The 19,089-nt window shown below is 38.0% G+C and overlaps 1 protein-coding gene and 2 long non-coding RNA genes across 3 annotated transcripts; 2 read left to right on the forward strand and 1 right to left on the reverse strand.

The window, feature by feature from the left end:
* Window positions 1–296: 296 nt before the first annotated feature.
* LOC150006282 (mortality factor 4-like protein 2) lies at window positions 297–1,095 on the reverse strand. The gene is given in 1 exon segment (XM_090280305.1): window positions 297–1,095. A coding segment is annotated over 1 exon segment (783 nt). The 5' UTR covers window positions 1,080–1,095.
* An 8,425-nt stretch (window positions 1,096–9,520) lies between these two features.
* Window positions 9,521–10,056, forward strand: LOC150006283 (uncharacterized). Its single transcript, XR_016511738.1, has 2 exons — window positions 9,521–9,560; window positions 9,790–10,056. It is a non-coding gene; the product is annotated as an uncharacterized LOC150006283 (long non-coding RNA).
* A 5,592-nt stretch (window positions 10,057–15,648) lies between these two features.
* On the forward strand, window positions 15,649–16,893 carry LOC150006284 (uncharacterized). The gene is made up of 2 exons (XR_016511739.1): window positions 15,649–16,397; window positions 16,627–16,893. It is a non-coding gene; the product is annotated as an uncharacterized LOC150006284 (long non-coding RNA).
* The last annotated feature ends 2,196 nt before the right edge of the window (window positions 16,894–19,089 follow it).

Consider the following 19,089-nt stretch of genomic DNA (forward strand, 5'->3'; position numbering starts at 1 on the left):
TGTAGTGTCAAAGGGATAGAACCACCAGCATTCAAGCAATGTTGTCAACTATGCAAGAAAATGTTCTACTGAATGTTTCTTGTTTACCTAATTACTGTATACACTGGTAGCAACTTTGAAATGAGAAAAGGAGTTTGTACTCCTTTTATTTTCTGTTTCAAATGAAACAGAAAAACTGAAATATGAGCCCTGTTAAACATTAATAATTTTAAGGAACATCAATTATACAAGAAAAAGACTAAGAACAAAAAGTGTTTACAGATACCAGACATAATAGTTGAGTGGTCAGTAGACCCTCACAGGGATTTACGATGGTACTCAGCAGAAGCCACTTTGTAATCACTGGCACTAAACAAAGATGCAGCATTCTTTGCCAGATACTTTAGGAAATCATGCAAATAGCCCAACAATAATGCAAGGCTCTTCTCATCGAGGGGTGTATATGCCAATATTGCTCCGATTCTTACAAATAATCTCAGTAGGTGTGGTGCACCATAAACCTGGGACATTGGCGCATCAGGGTGAGCCAAGAGGATTTCAGCATACTGGGGCCTCTCAAATTTGTAGAGCAGCTGAGTGCCCAACATCACGTTGAAATATTCTTTTATGCCTGCAACAACTTCATTCACTGCATATTCCTTGTTGTCAACATTTCCTTGAGATTTCTTGCAGCTCGCATACTCTTCTAGAATTGCATCTACGTTTTTCTTAGCAGGGAGTTGAAACAGCTGCTTCTGCCTAGTAACTAACTCTCAGTCCTCAACAAGCCACGGTTTTAATTCTTCAGGAATCTTCACTTTAACTTCCATTCTGTTCTCAAACACCTCCTCACTTTCAACAGTGGGGTCAGCCCAGGCCCTTTTCTTCCTAGGTGGCTGAAGGGCTTCGCTGGTACTGCCACCATCTCCATTTCCAGGAGTCTTCTGTTTATTCTTTCTGGTCTTCCTCACAGATCCTGAAGGGGGGTTCTCTGCAGAGCGACCCCCCCATCTGCCTGGGAGGGCTGGTTCCTGATTTTTCGGCTGTGGACCAACTGTCTTCTTTCCTGATGAGGCCCCTCTCATCTTACTTCTCTGCATATTGCTTCTAGTTGGTTTTTTGAAGTTGTCTTCTTCTGTAGATTGTTGTCCATGATTTTGAGAACCCTGCTTTCTGGAACTCATTCAACCCTGTTTTTATTTCAACCAACAATCCTCTTCCTTCTTGCTCTTCCAAGAACTCCTAGTGTTTTCCCAGATGGAATCTTATTGATCTTTCAGGATGGTCTGGAAGGATGAGATGGGATACACAACCCAATATTCTGTAATCAGGATCAGATCTTCTGATCCTTATTATACTGCCAACTTAGCTTTTCTGATAGTGGCCTGAAACGAGAATCCAGCTCTTTCCAGCAGCCGACGTGTGATCACTGCTGTCCCTCCAACAGCCATAGTAAAGCCCTAAACATGAAATTATTTAAATTTTCCCAAATTGCTAACAATCATAAGCACGTTTCTGCTTGAGCAATTGACTCTTTTTAATGACATTTTGGTCCAACTGCATAACAATTCCATGGTTATTTAAAGAAAGTCCAGTACACTAAAAATTTCAATTGCACATATAATTCAAAGTTTCCCCCCCACCCCTACAACATTCTTGTCCTCAACCTCAGGCTGAACTTGGGGAAGGGAGGTCAGGAGAGTAATGTGTCTTCTCCCCAAGAGCAATCACTAACCTGCTTCCTGGTGTCTACTTCTCAAGAGTTAGCTGCAGTGGGAAATGGGATATGTCTTTTGTGGGTATCGAGAGTGTCAGCTGACTTCTTGTTTGCTTGTAATGGTTATGATATGAGGAATTTCACATCCATAGTGGCAGTGACCTGATCAAGAGGTTTATCTGTAAGGTGTTAGTTTGGAGTATTGGTGGAGGCCCCATGAGAGCTGATTATTGATGGGAAATTTAATTCCAAACTGTTCAGCTGCAGTGTGTGACCCTTTGCAGAACTCAGCCATCTTCCGACTCCCCCACTCAATTCCTCTGAATCTCCTCTCGTTGCCTGCCACCTGCAAGGCCAGTTTCCACTGCTCAGTGCTTTTCTCAGCTGATACTAGGTTAAACTTTAGGGTTCACTTTGATGTTATCTTAGGGTCCAGGTGAAGAGATGATGCTTTTTCCCCTTAATTAAATTTCTTAAACTTTTTTGGAAATCTTATACAATGGGGTAGGAAAAAAAGCTTCCTGGTGGGGCCTGCCACTCCACGGAGACACTCCATGGAGCTTCATGCCTTCAGAAATATTTAGAGCAGAGCCCTGGCTAGTGTGGCTCAGTGGACTGAGCACTGGCCTGTGAACCAAAGGGTCGTTGGTTCAATTCCCAGTCAAGGCACATGCCTGAGTTGCAGGCCAGGCCCTCTGTTGGAGACGCGCTAGAAGCAACCACACATTGATTTTCTCTCCCTCTCCTTCTTGCTCCGTTCCCCTCTCTCTAAAAATAAATGAATAAAATATTTTTAAAAAAGAAATATTCAGGGCAGAAAAGAGCACTAACTTCTATGTTTAAGAAGAGCCAGCATTCAGTGGATATACATTCAGCACAGATGTTCATCACTGACCTGGAGAAGTGGGGGTGCAACACAATAAGAAACTTCTAGGCTTGCAATGTCCTTCCTGTTTCTGCCCTTCTCTTACAATGCCTCCCTTTGACTTTTCCTAAGGTCCCTTGTACTGTGCCTGAGGTGCATTGGGAGTCATTTGCCAAGAACCAGACATACTTTGACCTCAGCCTTAGAGAATTTGATAATTTTATTTCCAATGGGCTGATTTCCTGCAGGTTAATTCCTATAGCATTTTGTAAATTCCCAGGGCAAGAAATAATTTTAGTAAGTACTTCATACCTTCATGTTACATAAGTGTGCCTTACATGGTAAACATGGTGTTTTTAATCAATGAAGAAACAATCAGTTATTTCATATTGTGTCCTAGGATGATTAACACTTCAATAAGAAAATATGTGTTATGAATAGCTAACATTTATTGAATATTTATTAGGCTCTAAGCTAAATCTATACATTCAATACCCCTTTCATTCCACACAGTAATCCCAAGAGGTGAGTGATAATCATTCCTGCTTTGCAAATGGGAAACTGAGGTTTGTGGAAGCCAAAAAAAAAAAAAAAAAAAAAAACCATAAAATATCTGGTTCTGATTGCAGAGCCAGACTTACAGGTGGTTATGAGCCAAAGATGGTTATGAGCCAAAGAAAGTTCTAGATGAATTTTAGACATTTAATAAACATTTAATTATATGTGAAGATGATAATATTGTTTAGGCAGACGATAAACCAGATCAAATTAACTGCATAGAAATTAAATATTAACAAATACAAAACTAACTCTGCATTCCTGTTTTAGTCTAGGTCTGGCTAAATATAAAATGGATTGCAAATCACCCCCCCAAAATAAACAAACAAACAAAGATTTTTTCAGTCTAGGTTCTGTCATCAGTGTCTGTGGAGCTAATGAAATGGTCATTCTCTACATGTGGTCTTTGAAATAGTCATGAAAATGGTGAGTTATGAAACCTTCCTCTGATGACCTGTCAATCTAAAAGAACATTATGGATGATCATTTTTGACATGACAAAATATTGATAATATATTAAAAGCAATCCAAAGTCAGTGTGTGAACAATACTGAAATTAAAAAAAAACTATTTGTAAATTTTATATATACAGTTTATAAAACTCTTGGAAGTATTTACTAGTTGTTTTCTGGACTATGGAGATCATAAAGAATACTTTTTTAAATATATTTTTTCTTCCTTATACACATATTCTACATTTTAATAATAATATTTCAATAATTAGAAAAAATTAAAATTATACTATAGGTACTGCACAGTGTGTTATTTAACCGTCAGGGGATCCTAAATAACAATGTGAATGAAAATGGCAATTATGATATGTAAGGGAGAAAATGTGAGGAAGCTGTTACGTACTGCATACTTACTATGCCTCTGTTTTTCCCAAACTAATTATTGGACCCCCGCTGGGTATCCTATCATTGAAATCAATGTAATTCCGAAACTAACTACCCTTAGTTAATATGAACCCCACAGGTTAAGGACCCACTTTCACTTCAGATGCTAGCTGCAAGTGAGAGTGCCCAGGTTACTTACAGTTCTGTCTGACTCAGCTATAACTTTGGGAATTCCCACAATTCCCCTGCAGGTTCAATGATTTATTAGAAAGACTCGGAAAATTCAGGAAAAATGCTATAATTGTCACTATAGCTTTATTATAAAGGACAACTAAGGAACAGTCAAGTGGAAGAGGTGCACAAGGCAAAGGAAAGAGCCTCCATGCTTCCATGCCCCTTCCAGGTGCTCCTTCCCCCCCAAATATTGATGTGGTCTCCAACTGAGAAGCTTCCTGACTCCCTGGACCACAACATTCAAGTGTTTTGTTTTATTTTGTTTTACATGGTCATGGTTGACAGATGATAGGCCATTATTGGTTGAACTTAATTTCCAGCACTTCTTTCTTCTTCTTTTATTATTATTAATATTATTGTTATTATTATTTTTCCATAGCCACAGTTAAACCTGTTAAATATTTGGTGAAAAAATTCTAGTCATTTGTAGAGATAAAAACACAAAGATTTTAGTAAGCAGAAAACAAAATTACACAAGTCTTCTCTCTGTTACTTGAAAGACAAAACTGGGGGACACAATTTTTGTTGAGTTAGATCTGAATTTTGTTTTTGACTAACTTTTGACATCTTAATCAAAAAATGACTCCAGTTTTTTATCTATCATGTCAACTTTTTAAGGTACAGGATACCCTCCCTTTGTCCCAACAGTCATACAACTTGTAAATACAAAAGAAAATAAAGAAAAAAATTACCTGGATATACCATTTATTTAGAGTGATTCTATTCATATAAAGCCTATATATTGTTACTGTAAGTCAAATTGTGTACAAGTAGTAATGTTCTGCTACCAAACATACATATTAAGGTATTTTGTCTTTTCAAATGACAAGCTACGAAATGCCAAAACGAGATACTTGAGACAATCCCTTTCAGTTGGCAAATCTTTAACAAATTGCTTCATGAGACCCAGTTTTATGTGCAGAGGTGGGAATATAATGTTCTTTCTGTCAACAAGTGGCTCATGTAGAATATTTGGATCAGCAGGTTTGAGGTCAGATCTTGGAGGCCAATTCAACTCCACCCAATGCTTCTCACAAGCTCTGCTGTCCCACATATACAGAAAACAGGGATACTTAGTGTAACCATATTGCTGACCAAGAAGGAAGTAGACTATTTTAAGGTCAACACAGTTGATCCAATTGTGCTTGTGAAATTGCAACAGGTCAATGACTCTATGTCTTCATATTCTTCACAAAAATAAACTGAATGGCCTATTGGGACTGTACCAAATAAATTGCCATTGTGGAAGAGGACACATTTCAAGCTCTGGTTTGAGCTATCGATGAACAGTCGCCATTCAGTTGCTTTATAGATTGGAATTCCCAATTCCTCCATTAAACCATGTATGTTATGGCAATACGCAAAGCCACCGTCACTTCAAAAGCACGGCAGAAATGCACTTTCTCTTGATCGAAAGTAGGAAACCTTCGCTCCTTTTTCAAGCAAGTTTTTCTTGTGCAGTCTTGATGCTAGGACTTTTGAAGCCTTTTTGGATAGTCCCAAATCTCATGCCAAGTCATTCAACTCATGCTGATCAAGTACCTTATAAGCTGAGTCATCTTCAATTTCAAAATCTTCATCAATGCTGTCACTTAGTTCTTCACCTTACTCCCGTTTTTCGAAAGAGGGCAATTCAATGAAAACTGGCACTGGGATTTCAGCTGAATGAGGCACTGGGCGTATAGCTGATGGTAAACTAGGATACTCTATTTTACATTTATTTTTCTTGTTATATCTTGATGTTTTCACTATGCAAACGTAACAGTCACTTGAATGATCTCTGGGCTCTCGCCCAGAGGTATACCAAATGGCAATTGATCAGGTGTTCCCTTCATCCACATCCATAAATTCTCCACACACTGCTTGCACACCTTGTGAGGGGCCCAAGACTTATTTTGATCACCAAGTTTTACTTTAAAATATGCAAAATAGGCTTGCCTGACAAATGCACTGATGTTTGTCCTTTGGGAATGGTGAAACTGCCACAGGTGTAACAAAACAAATCAGGGTTATTTAGGCACTTATGACGAGAAATAGCAGAAGCAGACATGATCTGAAGAAAAGAAATAAGTATGTATGTAAATAAAAAAATAAATTCTGCTAACTCCTTGTATACAGACAAGAACTCGGACTACACTTTGGAATATAATTCACTATATAGAGCGGCATACAACCTCTCGCCACACTGTCTCATGTGTAACTGAATAGCCTAGACAAGTATGAACCTGTCGCTGGTCTCCAAGGTCGCCCCTCACCCCTCCCCACTCAAGGAAGGTTTTCTCTCAGCCAATAAGAGACCAAAGGTGCTTCCCTCAATCCAGGCTTGATCCAGCCTAGAGTGGTTGTATTAAAATAAGCTGTAGAGAAAAACTTGCCATGATAGAAGAAAACTAACTGCAGTTTTGAAATCAGCATGCCTATTTATGTCTAAAACAGCTGAAAAATTGAACTCAAGGGGAATTATGTAAAAAATTGTTCCCCTGTGCAGTCAATAAAATTTATTTCAATCTCAAATGTAAAAAAATTGTAGTTGTCTATCCTAAAGGCTAATTAGGCAGTCAGTCACCATGAGCTTCCTATCAGAGAAAGAGTAGTTTTTTCTTGGTACCATGGAAAACTGTCTTTCTCTCATTAAGACATACATTATTACAGGTAAGTGGACCATTTAGATGATAAACCATCACAGGTTACTGAATTCCCTCTTTTTATACTCTGAACCAAACAATATAGGATGATATAGCTTGCTGCCTACTGAGGCCAGGTCCTTCTGAAATAATTTATATCTCTTAGCCATTTTGGCCTGCTTCTTCATTTACAAAAATTCTAAAAAACCCATGAAATGAATAGATGTTTAAATAGATAGTCTTTGGATCTTGAAACAAGAGGTGGTTTTAAATGCTGCAATCATTGCCTGCCTTTGTCCAGCAAACTCTAATATTTTAGATAATATCCTTGATAGCCCAGCTTAATTATGATCAATATGTACATAAGCATGTGGATATGTACGTTCTGGGCTCAATCCATTCTGGTGCAAGCATCTATATAGGTGTATTGAACTATACAAAATAGGGGTGTACTGACTATTTTATGAGATAATTTTTAGGGACATTTTGCTATGCAATAGTATTCCTGTGGTATAGATACCTTGTTCTTTAAGAGTTTAAACTTTAGGAAATCAAGAGCTACAAATAAATAATGCTAAATAGCAATATAAGGTTAATAAAAAATAAAAGACAATAATAAAACAAGTATATAAATGTTATCTGATTAAGTACCAAGAGTACAAACAAATAACAGGAGTTTAGAGGAAAAATATATTTAATGCAAATATAGTTAAGAACTCTGAATCTCAATTTATATACAGTATAAACTTGATGAACAGAAAGACTATCACTGAGGTGTGATTCAAACTAAAAAATTATACGTCATTTATTTAAAAAGTCTTCCCAGATTTTCAATACACAAATGTATCTGTCTCAACAAATACCACAAATTACAAACCATCCATAATTCTAGTTTGTAAATGGTTACAACATACAATTAAATTAAAGATGATGTAAGCAGCTGACAGATATAACTTAACACAGAATTTTATTTCATTATTTGCTTGGTCACACCATGAAGAAGTCACATTAATGTTTGGATGGGTTTTTCAAATTTTGTGATGTATTTGTACTCTTCTCTATTAAAAAAGATTGAAATTGAATGGTTATAAAAGCCTGACAATATATTTTCAAAAATAAAATATACTTGAGAAGAAAAATTACTTTATCCATGCAGCAGCTAGTCAGTAATTCTCAAATTCTTCATTGAGAGTAGGATAAAGCCGCACTTAGCCAATTAGAAAATTTCAAATCCTGAGGGACCCAGCAGCACTGACTATAAGTAAGTAATGATTACAAATAGCTAACTCATTAGCATACATACAGGCAATTTACCTTGCTCTTTGAAATAAGTAAGAAAGTCTTGAGTATAGACATACACAAATTAAGAGATACTTCAGGTGAAGTAATTTATCTTATTTTTGAGGATATTTTATTAAGCAGGTTTTGTGATTGTTTGGGGACAATTTCTAATAGCATGGCAAGGGTACCTGTGCCCGGCCTCTTTGGAAGTGCTCATATTAAGATAGTAGATTCTAAAAGGCAAGTTTTTTTTGAAAAGCTAATGTGGAAGATAAATATAAAAGACAAAGAACTTAAAAATAACCAAAAAATTGATAAAAATAAGTGTGACCTTGAGATAGGCGAGAGCAATCACGAGATTTGAGGGTAGAAAGTAAAAGAATTGTTTAAAAAAATTTAAAAATACTACATTGGTGGATGCAAAGATTTAGGATTTGTGTAATTTGATATTCAAGAAATTGGTGAAAGACATTTTAAGGTCATAGAGATCTCTGTGTTTATTTGATAAAGTAATTTTTGTTATATACATTTTGGTGTTGGTATTAGTCATAGTAAGCTAAGTTTTTCAGCAGTCACAGAATTTAGGAAATTTCAGTGGCTTCACCCAAAATTCCAATTAGCAGCATTGTTAGGTATGTGCTCTGCTATCTATATTCAAAACCTTTATCTCCTAGGTAACTCAGAAAACCAAGATCTTTTCAAGAGATACATGGCTAGGCAAGAGAAAAAAATGGAGAATCCCCACCTGCTCTTAACTGTCTCAGGTTGTAAATAACAGATCACTTTGATTCACTTTTATACTGTCCAGGACCCAATCACTGGGTCACATCTAACTATCAGGAGTACTGGGAACTAGTTTTTCAGGATTCTATGGATGGAAAAATGATGTAGTAAGCACATAGCCTAGTCTCTACCATAGTGCTCTGGAGGATATATGAAGAGCTAGATGAGTGATCAAAGGTTTTTAAAAATACATTCTTAAAAAGGAAAATTGCTTCATTCATAAAACAGCTAGTCAATATTTCATAGATTTCTACACAGAGAGTAGAATATTTTGTTTGGTTAGTTGGAGTTGATAGAGCAGAAAGTGGGCTCCGGGATGGGTTTTTGTCTCAAGTATTGAAAATCATCACAGAGTTTGTGGCTCTAGGAATGTATATCATGTCACCAATCATGGCAATTGAAAAGAATCATTAAATCTTATATTTAGAAGGAATCAAGGTGTCATCTAGTTCAAACTCTTAACTAATACAACCCCTTTGTACTCATTGCAAATTTTCAAAGTCAGGCTTCTCAAGTCCATTTATGTACCCATGAATTTGTTTTACCTACAAGGAGAAAGAAGACTTGAATATATTAGTTCAAATATATACATATATCAGTGAAGAATAAAAGTGGGAGAGACAGATGAGAATCATTCTTCTGATGTAGGGGCACCAAATATTCCCTGTAAAAAGTTTCAATATGTAAGTATGTAAGGGCTTTAAATGTTCTTTGTAAGAAGTAGCAAGGACTTGCTAAAAGGCCTTGGAAAAAGGAATGTAAGAAGGAGTGTTATAGCAATTAGTGATTTACAAGCTAAAAGGACTTCAGCCTCTATCACCTCCCATTTGCTTGCTTGTGTCTGGTTTATAACATTTGTGAAGGTTGTGCTTTGCAGAATGTCTAGCCCTTTGAAAATAAATTGCCTCACAGGGAGTTCGTCCCTGGCTGAAGAGCTATGCTGCCGTCGAAGATAACCTTTAGCCTTGCGAATTTCTGTTCCTGTTACTGCCAAGACATTCCTGCAGTCCTGCGCAGCCCCCTCTTCCTAAGGCTGTTTCCCGCCAAAGAAGAAACAAAGAGACTGCACCAGTATAAAAACCCAGCGTTTAGACTCCATTGTAGGTTGGAGCATGTTAGAGACCTGCTCAGGGTCTGCCCAACTCCTGGCCAATATTAAAAATCCTTTGCTTAACTTTATACACCGCTTGAGAGTGTTCAATCTCGCCTATGTAGCCGTAACATTTTGGAGGCCCCAGCGAGATGCCTCTGTAAAGCGGTGCCGCCTTCGGTGAGCCCCCGGGGCTTCGTGCGGTCCCGTGTGTCTAGCTGACGTGTGGCAGGACAGCGGCCGCAAGCTCTGATTGGGAGCAATTCCCTGCACCTTCAGGAGACACTCGGGAGCTGCTAGAAGCCCTGACGGCCCAGTCTAGAGTAAGCAAAGGACAGAGGACAGCCTCGGCGACAGGTGAGTGGCAACCCATTTGGGCAGCGGACTTGGGCCACTGCCACTGAGACTTGGTCTCTTTTGTCCTCTGGACGCAGAGGTACATATTCCCGAACAGGGAATTTGTTGAAGCCGGCTTGGCTAGCTTCATTTGGATTGTATAGAGCTCTTTTGGTTTTGGGGTTCTGCTGCCTGTAGCCGATGCTGTTCATCTAATCTCAGAAGCCTAGGCGGGGTTTGGGTGGGATTGTTTAACCTCTGAGTGAATGTATGAGTGAATGTTAAGGTTTAAGTAAAAAAAAAGTTATTTCCTCCTTTTTGTGTGCCTCCACAAACTTCGGTCTATGGAGTCTGAGTGGGCTCTAGCCTCGCAGGAGGAGAGGCCAAGCGGGCATTTGTTTGGCTTCCTTTGGGAGCTCCCAGCCCGTGTTTGTCTGCGCCGTGAGGGGGGAATTGCTCCTGTGCCTTGTGTTCCAGCTCCTAATTGTAATCCAAATTAAGTGCATGTTTGTAGCAGTCACCTTAGCCAACATAAGGGGACGCCAGTCTAAACCTGCACCCACAGTTCTTGACTGTGTGCTCCAGAATTTCCCCAAGTTCCGGGGACAAAAATCCCTTCATAAACTCTGGCACTCTGGAAACATTCTGTAGGTCAGAGTGGCCTGCTTTTGGGGTCGGATAGCACCCCCCCCCCCTTGGGAGTACTTTAAATCTAAATATTATAAGTGTAAAATGGTGTCTCTCAGGAAGCAAAAATGCAACAAGCAGAAAGGAGAGGGTTATTGGGGGAAGTAGCAAGGCAGGAGGGAGCTGTGCCTTGAAAGAGTGGCTCCTGCTCTGCACTTCTAAGGGAAAAGTGTTTTTTTTAAGAAGAAGGAAAAAAAAAAAGGTATTATCTTGCAGATGGCTAGTGAAGGCCAAACAAACGTGGGTTAGTTTCACATATTCTGTAATCTGGGAAGGCCCCTGGTTCCCAGATCAAATTGCTATCTCTCAAACAGCTGCAGGCGCAGGAGAAGGGGGTGGGGAACATGAAAACCAAGGCTATCAATATGGGCAGTGTCCCCAAAAAAAAAAAAAAAAAAAAAAAAAAATAAGCCTAGGACCCTCTGTGCTGTCTCCCGCTGCCTTGTAGCCCTGGCCAGAGGGATGAGGCTCCTTAAAAATTTCCCCAGAGAACTTGCTTGCAGCATTTCTTTCCACCCCAGGTAACTTCTAGCAATTCAGTTTGCATCTGAATACTCCCTGCTGGAGCTGCAAGGAGGGACAATGTTAAATTTGCTAGCGAAGCAGCCGTCTAATCCCCTTGCTACAGGTTACAGAAACAGCAGAATGTCTGTCTCTCCAACATGGAGGAAAAAAAAAAGTGACACTTTTAAAACTCAGGCCGCTCTTCAAACTGGTGCAAGCTGCTTGGGTGCCAATCAGCAACACCTCTAAAGCTGTAACTAAAGAGCCTTCAATCTCCTCACTGCTTCAGCAGGGGGAATGTGCCTGTATCTTAAGGAAAAGTGTTGTTACACATGAATAAAACTAATGTCCATTCTAGACATCCTCTTCAATAGGAAAGAAAGAGGAATAATCAGGTGGGCTGCTATAAGAATATAAAAAAATGCAAGCATCCTCCTGGTCAGGGAATTGTCCTGGCCAAACAAAAGGTTCCCAATAAAATCCTAAATAGAATAGTAATAGGCCAAATAAAACAATTGAAAAACTTCTCAGGAAAGCTCAAAAGTGTATGTTAGAAAAGAAGAAGAAGAAGAAGCAGGAAGCTTCAGAAAACTGCAGAATATCTACAAATCTAGGGAAATTTTAGCTGCTAAATACTGAGTTTGAGTAGAGTCCTTTACAGTGTGGAAAAGAACAAGAATTGGAAATGGATTATGGTTAAATCTGAATGGGTAAATATATGGAAAGTTTGTGAATGTTGCAGAAGGTCTGTGGAAAGTCATAAAAATGTATAAAAAGGTTGTGAAAGTTTTTAAACCTGGGGAAAGGAAACCTCAACTACTTGTGGTCTAATTGTATGGTTACTGTACCTCTGTATTGGCATTTAGCCTTGGGACCTATGAAAGGTCATTTGGAATTCCCAGTGTTGGAATTGACATTAGCCATTGGGGACGTAGAAAAGGTCTAGAATTCTCTGTATTAGTATTAGCCATATAATCTGAAAGGAAAATTGAGGTTTCCCAGAGAGAGTTAAAAAGAAAAAAAAAAAAGAAAACTTCACATGTAGGAAAGTGAACAAAAGAAAGTATAAGGCATGGAAATGCAGTTTTAGTAAATATTAGAAGGACAAGGATTTTCCTTCACACTGTATATTTTTCTCCCTACCTGATCCCTCCAGAATTTGGCAATTTAAAGAAGTAAGTAATGACATTAGGTTTCTTTGCATAAAACTAAAAAGACCAGTTGTTAATAAAGGTATTGTTAACCAAGACTTTGACTGGAATAATATGCCTGAAAGAGGCATGCTTAGGCTCTGGTTGTTACCAGGAAGCCCTAAGGAACTGGATTTAACTTTTGAAGCTAAGAAAAGCCCATGAGAAAAAAGGCCTGACACCTTGGTTGGTTGTGCGGTTCATGGCAGTCTTTCCAGGGAAGGAACGAAGGTTGCTTTCCTGAAAAATGGCTAGAAGGAACCTCAAGGCACAATGAAAAATCCAAAGGACTTGGGAAAAGCAGGTGTTTACAGGCAAGGCTGAATGGCAGGTGTGTGGCTCAGCTTCTGTGCCCTAGTGGGCAGACTAATAGTCAGCATGAAGGTTCCTTGTATAAGTTCCAGCAAAGTAGACTTAAAAATCATATGTGGTCAATCACTGCTCTTGTTGTGTTTATGCAAATGAACAGGCTAAATTAAAACTGTATTTAATGCAGTTCCTTTAATAACAAGGAGGGTAATCTTAAGGAGAAAAATCGTGACTCAAGGAAAATCGCAATGCTCAGTGCAGCTAACTGTCTATAAAGTTTGTCTTCACTTAAAAGTTAAACCAGGTCAGTGACATTATCAAGGATGCTTAATTTACAGGCAAGAAGAATGTCAAGTGCCTTGCAACTGGATGTCTTCCCAATAAGACAGTCTCTCCGATTTGGAGACTGGTTTGTGAATTGTGTTGTGTGAATTAACATGTGTGTTCTTTCTGTTTTCATAGGGCATAAGCTTATGGTCTCATTACCTGAGTAATTGTATTTATAGGCCTCACTTAAGAAGCCCATCTGCAGTGCCTCCTCCTAAGACTCGACGGTTTGGCTGAACTAAGTGGTTGGGTTGGTAAAGTATGGGGTAGTCTGTGAGCTTCACTTTAAAAACTTATTTCTCTTTTCTATCCTAATGACTTGGACAAAAAGGGCCTAAAGGTCTGAGAGGGGGGAAAAACCTAAAATATTTCCCTCAGCCCTAGATAAGTATAGTGAGAAAAGGAATTTTGGACAGGTGTGACATGCCCTGCACACCTTCCTCCAAAGAAGCCATTTCTTTTCCTAATGTGGGACATTGAAAAATTAATCTCTGTCTTTTGTCATCTAGTGGTTGTGGGTTAAATTATGCCTTTTAACCCTGTTGCCAAATCTGTTGCCTCCAGAATATGACAAGGATGTCAATTTGTCCAACAGTGCCAGCCCTTGGAAACCAAGAATGCCGCTGCCCGGGGACAGCCAACTGACCTGGACTCTGCAAAATCCTTCCCCATAAGGGAGGGCCGCACTCCCCTCCACCCCCACTCTTATTAGAAATTCCTAGACCCAAGGGTAGGTAGGACGACGACCATGTTCAGCTTGAAGCAGCTAGAAGAGCACGAGACCTTCGCCCATTGTCCTTTATAAGATTATAAAGGGTCTTAAGTCTAAGGAGGGGAATTATACAGGGGCTTCAGACATTCCTTATAAGAAAAGAAAAAAAACTGGGAATTAGGCTAATTCCTCCCAAGTATACTGCACTACATTGAAAAAAAAGGGTAAGGCAAAAATAAGTACAGTGCCATAAAATTTTCTATCATTTTGAATGTAGTGCTTTCTTTGTTGGTCATTTCCTTAATTGCTATTAATCTTTGACTAGTTTTCAAAGCTGTAAAAACTTATTTTAGTCAGTTCCTAGTTGTTAATTTAATGTTTCCATAAGGGTCTGGAAATTTGTTTTCCATCATCTTGCTAACATTCCATTTGCTCTTCTTATTAATCATTGAATCTACAATGCGTGGCACATAGCAAGTGCTTAACAAATGTCTGCTAAATTAAATTGTGTTTGCTTTAGGTTTGTGAGATATGTTGCTGGTATTTTAATAGAAATTGCATTGAATCTATGAATTGCTTTAAATAATGTGGACATTTTGGAAATGTTAATTCTTCCCATCCGTGGATGTGGCGTATGCTTCCATTTATTTGTGTCTTTCTTAATTTCTTTCTTCAGGGTTGTGTAGCTTTCCGAGTGCAGGTCTTTTGCCTCTGGTTAAGTTTATCCCTGAATACTGTTGTTTTTCTTGTTGCTATAGTAAATGGAATTTTTTTCTGGTTTCTATCTCTAATGTTTTGTTGGTATATAGAAACGCTTTTAATTTCTGAATATTAACTTTGTGCCCTGCTGTTTTGTCAAATTCATTTATTAGGTCAAGTAGTTTTTTCGTAAAGTCTGTAAGGTTTTCTATGTATACTATCGTGTCTTCTGCAAGTGGTAACAGTTTTGTCTTCCTTACCAATTTGAATGTCTTTAATTTCTTCCTGTCTAATTGCTGTAGTTAGAACTTCCAACACTGTTTTAAAAAAAAAAGGAAAAAAAGTAGACATCCTTATCTTGTTCCTAATCTCAGAAGGAATGTTTTCAGTTTTTGTCCATTGAGTAGAATGTTGGCTTCAGGTTTCTCATATATAGCCTTAATTATGTTAGGTATGCTCCCTCTATTCCCATTTTGCTAAGGGTTTTCATCATAAATGGGTGTTGTACTTTATCAAATGCTTTTTCTGCATCTATTAATATGATCATGTAATTTTCGTCATTCATTTTGTTTAGGTGATGTATTATATTTATTGATTTGCGAATATTAAACCATCCTTGTGTCCCTGGGATGAATCCCACTTGATCGTAGTGTATAATCTTTTTGATGTATTGCTGGATCCTGTTTGCCAATATTTTGTTCAGAATTTTAGCATCTATGTTCATTAGCGATATTGGCCTGTAGTTTTCTTTCTTTGTTATGTCTTGACCTGGTTTTGAAATTAAGGTAATACTGGCTTCATAGAAAAAGTTTGGAATTTTTCCCTTTTCTTGAATTTTTGGAATAGTTTGAGAAGGGTAGAAGTTAGTTCTTCCCTAAATATTTTGTAAAATTCGCCTGTAAAGCCATCCGGTCCAGGGCTTTTGTATGCCGGGAAATTTTTGATTACTGTTTCAATTTCCTTCTTTGTTATTGGTCTGTTAAGACTTTCTACTTCTTAATTCTGTTTTGGAAAATTATATGTTTCTAGAAATTTGTCCATTTCATCTAGGTTGTCAAGTTTCTTGCCATATAGTTGTTTATAGTAATTTCTTACAATTTTTTGTATTTCTGTGTTATCGGTCATAATATCTCCTCTTTTGTTTCTAATTTTGTTTATTTGGATTCTTTTTTTCTTTATAAGCCTAGAACCAGCCCCTGCTTTTGTTAATCTTTTAAGTTGTTTGTTTAGTCTCAGTGTCATTTAATTCTGCTCTAACCTTAATAATTTCCTTCCTTCTGCTTGCTCTGGGCTTTGTTTATTATTGTTTTTCTAGTTTTTGTAGCTGTGGGGTTAAATTTTTGTGTGGAGTTCTTCTATCCTCTTTGGGTAGGCCTGTATTGCTATGGACTTTCCTCTCAAAACTGCTTTTGCTGTGTCCCTTTTAGTTTTGGGATGTTGTATACTCATTATCATTTGTTTCTGAAAACTTAATTTCTTCCTTGCAGCTCCTGAAAGCTAGCATTATAAATACCCAACTCCTTATCCTTGCTACTAAGCCCCTCCTGAAAACCAGGGTTTAAAAACCCTACTTATAGTCCCTAGACGTACCTAATAGGTTTAGTCCAGGGACTAGAGGGGGGATTATGTAGGGGCACCAAATATTCCCTGTAAAAAGTTTCAATATGTAAGTATGTAAGGGCTTTAAATGTTCTTTGTAAGAAGTAGCAAGGACTTGCTAAAAGGCCTTGGAAAAAGGAATGTAAGAAGGAGTGTTATAGCAATTAGTGATTTACAAGCTAAAAGGACTTCAGCCTCTATCACCTCCCATTTGCTTGCTTGTGTCTGGTTTATAACATTTGTGAAGGTTGTGCTTTGCAGAATGTCTAGCCCTTTGAAAATAAATTGCCTCACAGGGAGTTCGTCCCTGGCTGAAGAGCTATGCTGCCGTCGAAGATAACCTTTAGCCTTGCGAATTTCTGTTCCTGTTACTGCCAAGACATTCCTGCAGTCCTGCGCAGCCCCCTCTTCCTAAGGCTGTTTCCCGCCAAAGAAGAAACAAAGAGACTGCACCAGTATAAAAACCCAGCGTTTAGACTCCATTGTAGGTTGGAGCATGTTAGAGACCTGCTCAGGGTCTGCCCAACTCCTGGCCAATATTAAAAATCCTTTGCTTAACTTTATACACCGCTTGAGAGTGTTCAATCTCGCCTATGTAGCCGTAACACTGAGAGGACATAAATATTGATTATGTAATATACTATAAAAAGAACATGACCCTTAATAAATGCTATTAATAAATGTGTTAAATATTAGGTAATTTATGGGCCCCAGGAGAATCTCAGACGTTTTAGTAACCTACAGACAGTGCTAGTCTGGTTTGGGTTTTCGCTTTGGCTTGGATGTTGAGACGGATGACAGGTCACCTGCAACAGGGGAGTATGGAAAGTGTCATTATTCACATAATGAAGCTTTCTGGAGATAGTAGGGCAGGCTCCCAAGTTGGTTTTAAAGGGATCTTGAGAGAGCAGGGAGAAGAGACTAGTTTGGAATTTATGGTAGTTATCAGTTGGGGCTGGAGTGTGGCTTGCCATTGGTTCCAAGGGAGACAGTGCTCAGACTTTCTTATCAGCTTAACCAGGTGTAAGGCAGAATGGGAAAGGGGAGTGGTGGGACTTCAAAGCTATCAGTAGTCAAACATCAAAATGGAGTCTGTCTTTAATATAGTTTTTCTGGACCTGTTCTAGTTTGTTTCAGTCTCATTATAAAAATAACACCTTATCTTACTCTTTCTTGACATTTTAAAGTGTTTTTGGGGTAGGGGATTTGTAATGTTAATAAGAAATTGGACAATTTAATTTGTATGACCTGAGATTTCCCTTAGGTAAATTTTAGATCTTGTTACACACATACATATTTAATATTAAAGGGTAAAAATTTTGAGATTCTTTGAACTATCATTCTATTTCTGTCAAGGTACTTAATTGTCCTTGGGGTAAAAAGCATCCATGGAATAAATATTAGAAAATATTCTGTACCTAGAAAATTTAAAAGATCTATGATGAACCCAAAGAAGCCTACACCAAAACACATCATGATTAAATGCAAAAGGTTAAAGACAAAGAGAGAATCTTAAAAACATCAAGAAAAAAGCAGTTAGTTACCTGCAAGGAACTCTTATATGAAGGTCAGCTGATTTCTCAACAGAAACTTTGCAGGACAGAAGGGATTAGCAAGAAATATTCAAAGTGATGAAAAACAACAATCTACAACCAAGATAGATTACTCTACCCAACAAACCTACCAGTTATACTTGAAGGATATATAGAGAGCTATCTAGACAAGAAAAATCTAAAAAATGTTAATTATGCCAAACCAGTATTACATGAAATGTTAAAGTTTTCTTTAAAAAAAAGGAAGAAAAAATAAAAATATGAACAATAAAATGGCAATAAATACATATATATCATCAATTGAATCTAAAAAACAGAATAAACAAACAAGCAGGACAGAAACAGACTCATAGATACAGAGAATATTTTGACATTGCCTGATGGGAGGGGGATTGAGAGGGTGAGTGAAAAGAGAAAGGCATTAAGTTGTGCAAATTGATTGTTACAGAATAGTCACAGGGATGTGAAATACAGCACAGGGAATATAGTCAATAATATTCTAATAAGTATGTAAGGTGTCAGAGGGGTATGAGCTTTATCAGGATGATTACTTAGTAAGTTTTATATCTAATCACTGGATGTACACCTGAAACTAACATATAATATTGTAATCAACTGTAATTGAAAAATAAAAAATTATTTAAAATAAAAAAATTAAAAAGACACACCTGAAACTAATATACTATTGCATATCAACTGTAATTTAAAAATGATTTAAAATAAAAAAAATTAAATTTAAAAATCTATATTTAGAAACAACAAGCTCATACTAATTTCCAGCATAAAAAATTATAGCATAGATTTTGTTTTAGTCATTCATTTCTTAAAAACTGTTTACTGTTAGAAACATTTGGGGGCCTCACTAGAGGTCTTTGGCAAGGCTGCTATCACTGTCCACCAGGCTGCGGCTGACCAGTGGCCGGTCCATCTCTGCTTCTCTCCTGAAATTCTGGTGGCTCTCTAGCCCACTAGCCTGCCACTCTGAGCAGCCACAGCAGCTGTGGGTTCCCCAGTAAAGGTGGCTGCCAGCCAGAGTCTCCTCCTTCTCCTCCTCACGCCCTGCCCCCCTGCCACGTATGCCAGGCTCTGTAATTTTGGCAAGTTGTGAAACACCTTGGTAGTTCATAGGCAATTTGAAATAAGTACCATAAATGTTCTTCAGTCACTTAGTATTCAATTTAGAGACTGGAAAGTTTGACAAATAAC

The sequence above is a fragment of the Furipterus horrens genome, unplaced genomic scaffold (assembly GCF_987537825.1).
Source record: "Furipterus horrens unplaced genomic scaffold, mFurHor1.1.pri manual_scaffold_6, whole genome shotgun sequence".
NCBI classification, from domain to species: domain Eukaryota; kingdom Metazoa; phylum Chordata; class Mammalia; order Chiroptera; family Furipteridae; genus Furipterus; species Furipterus horrens.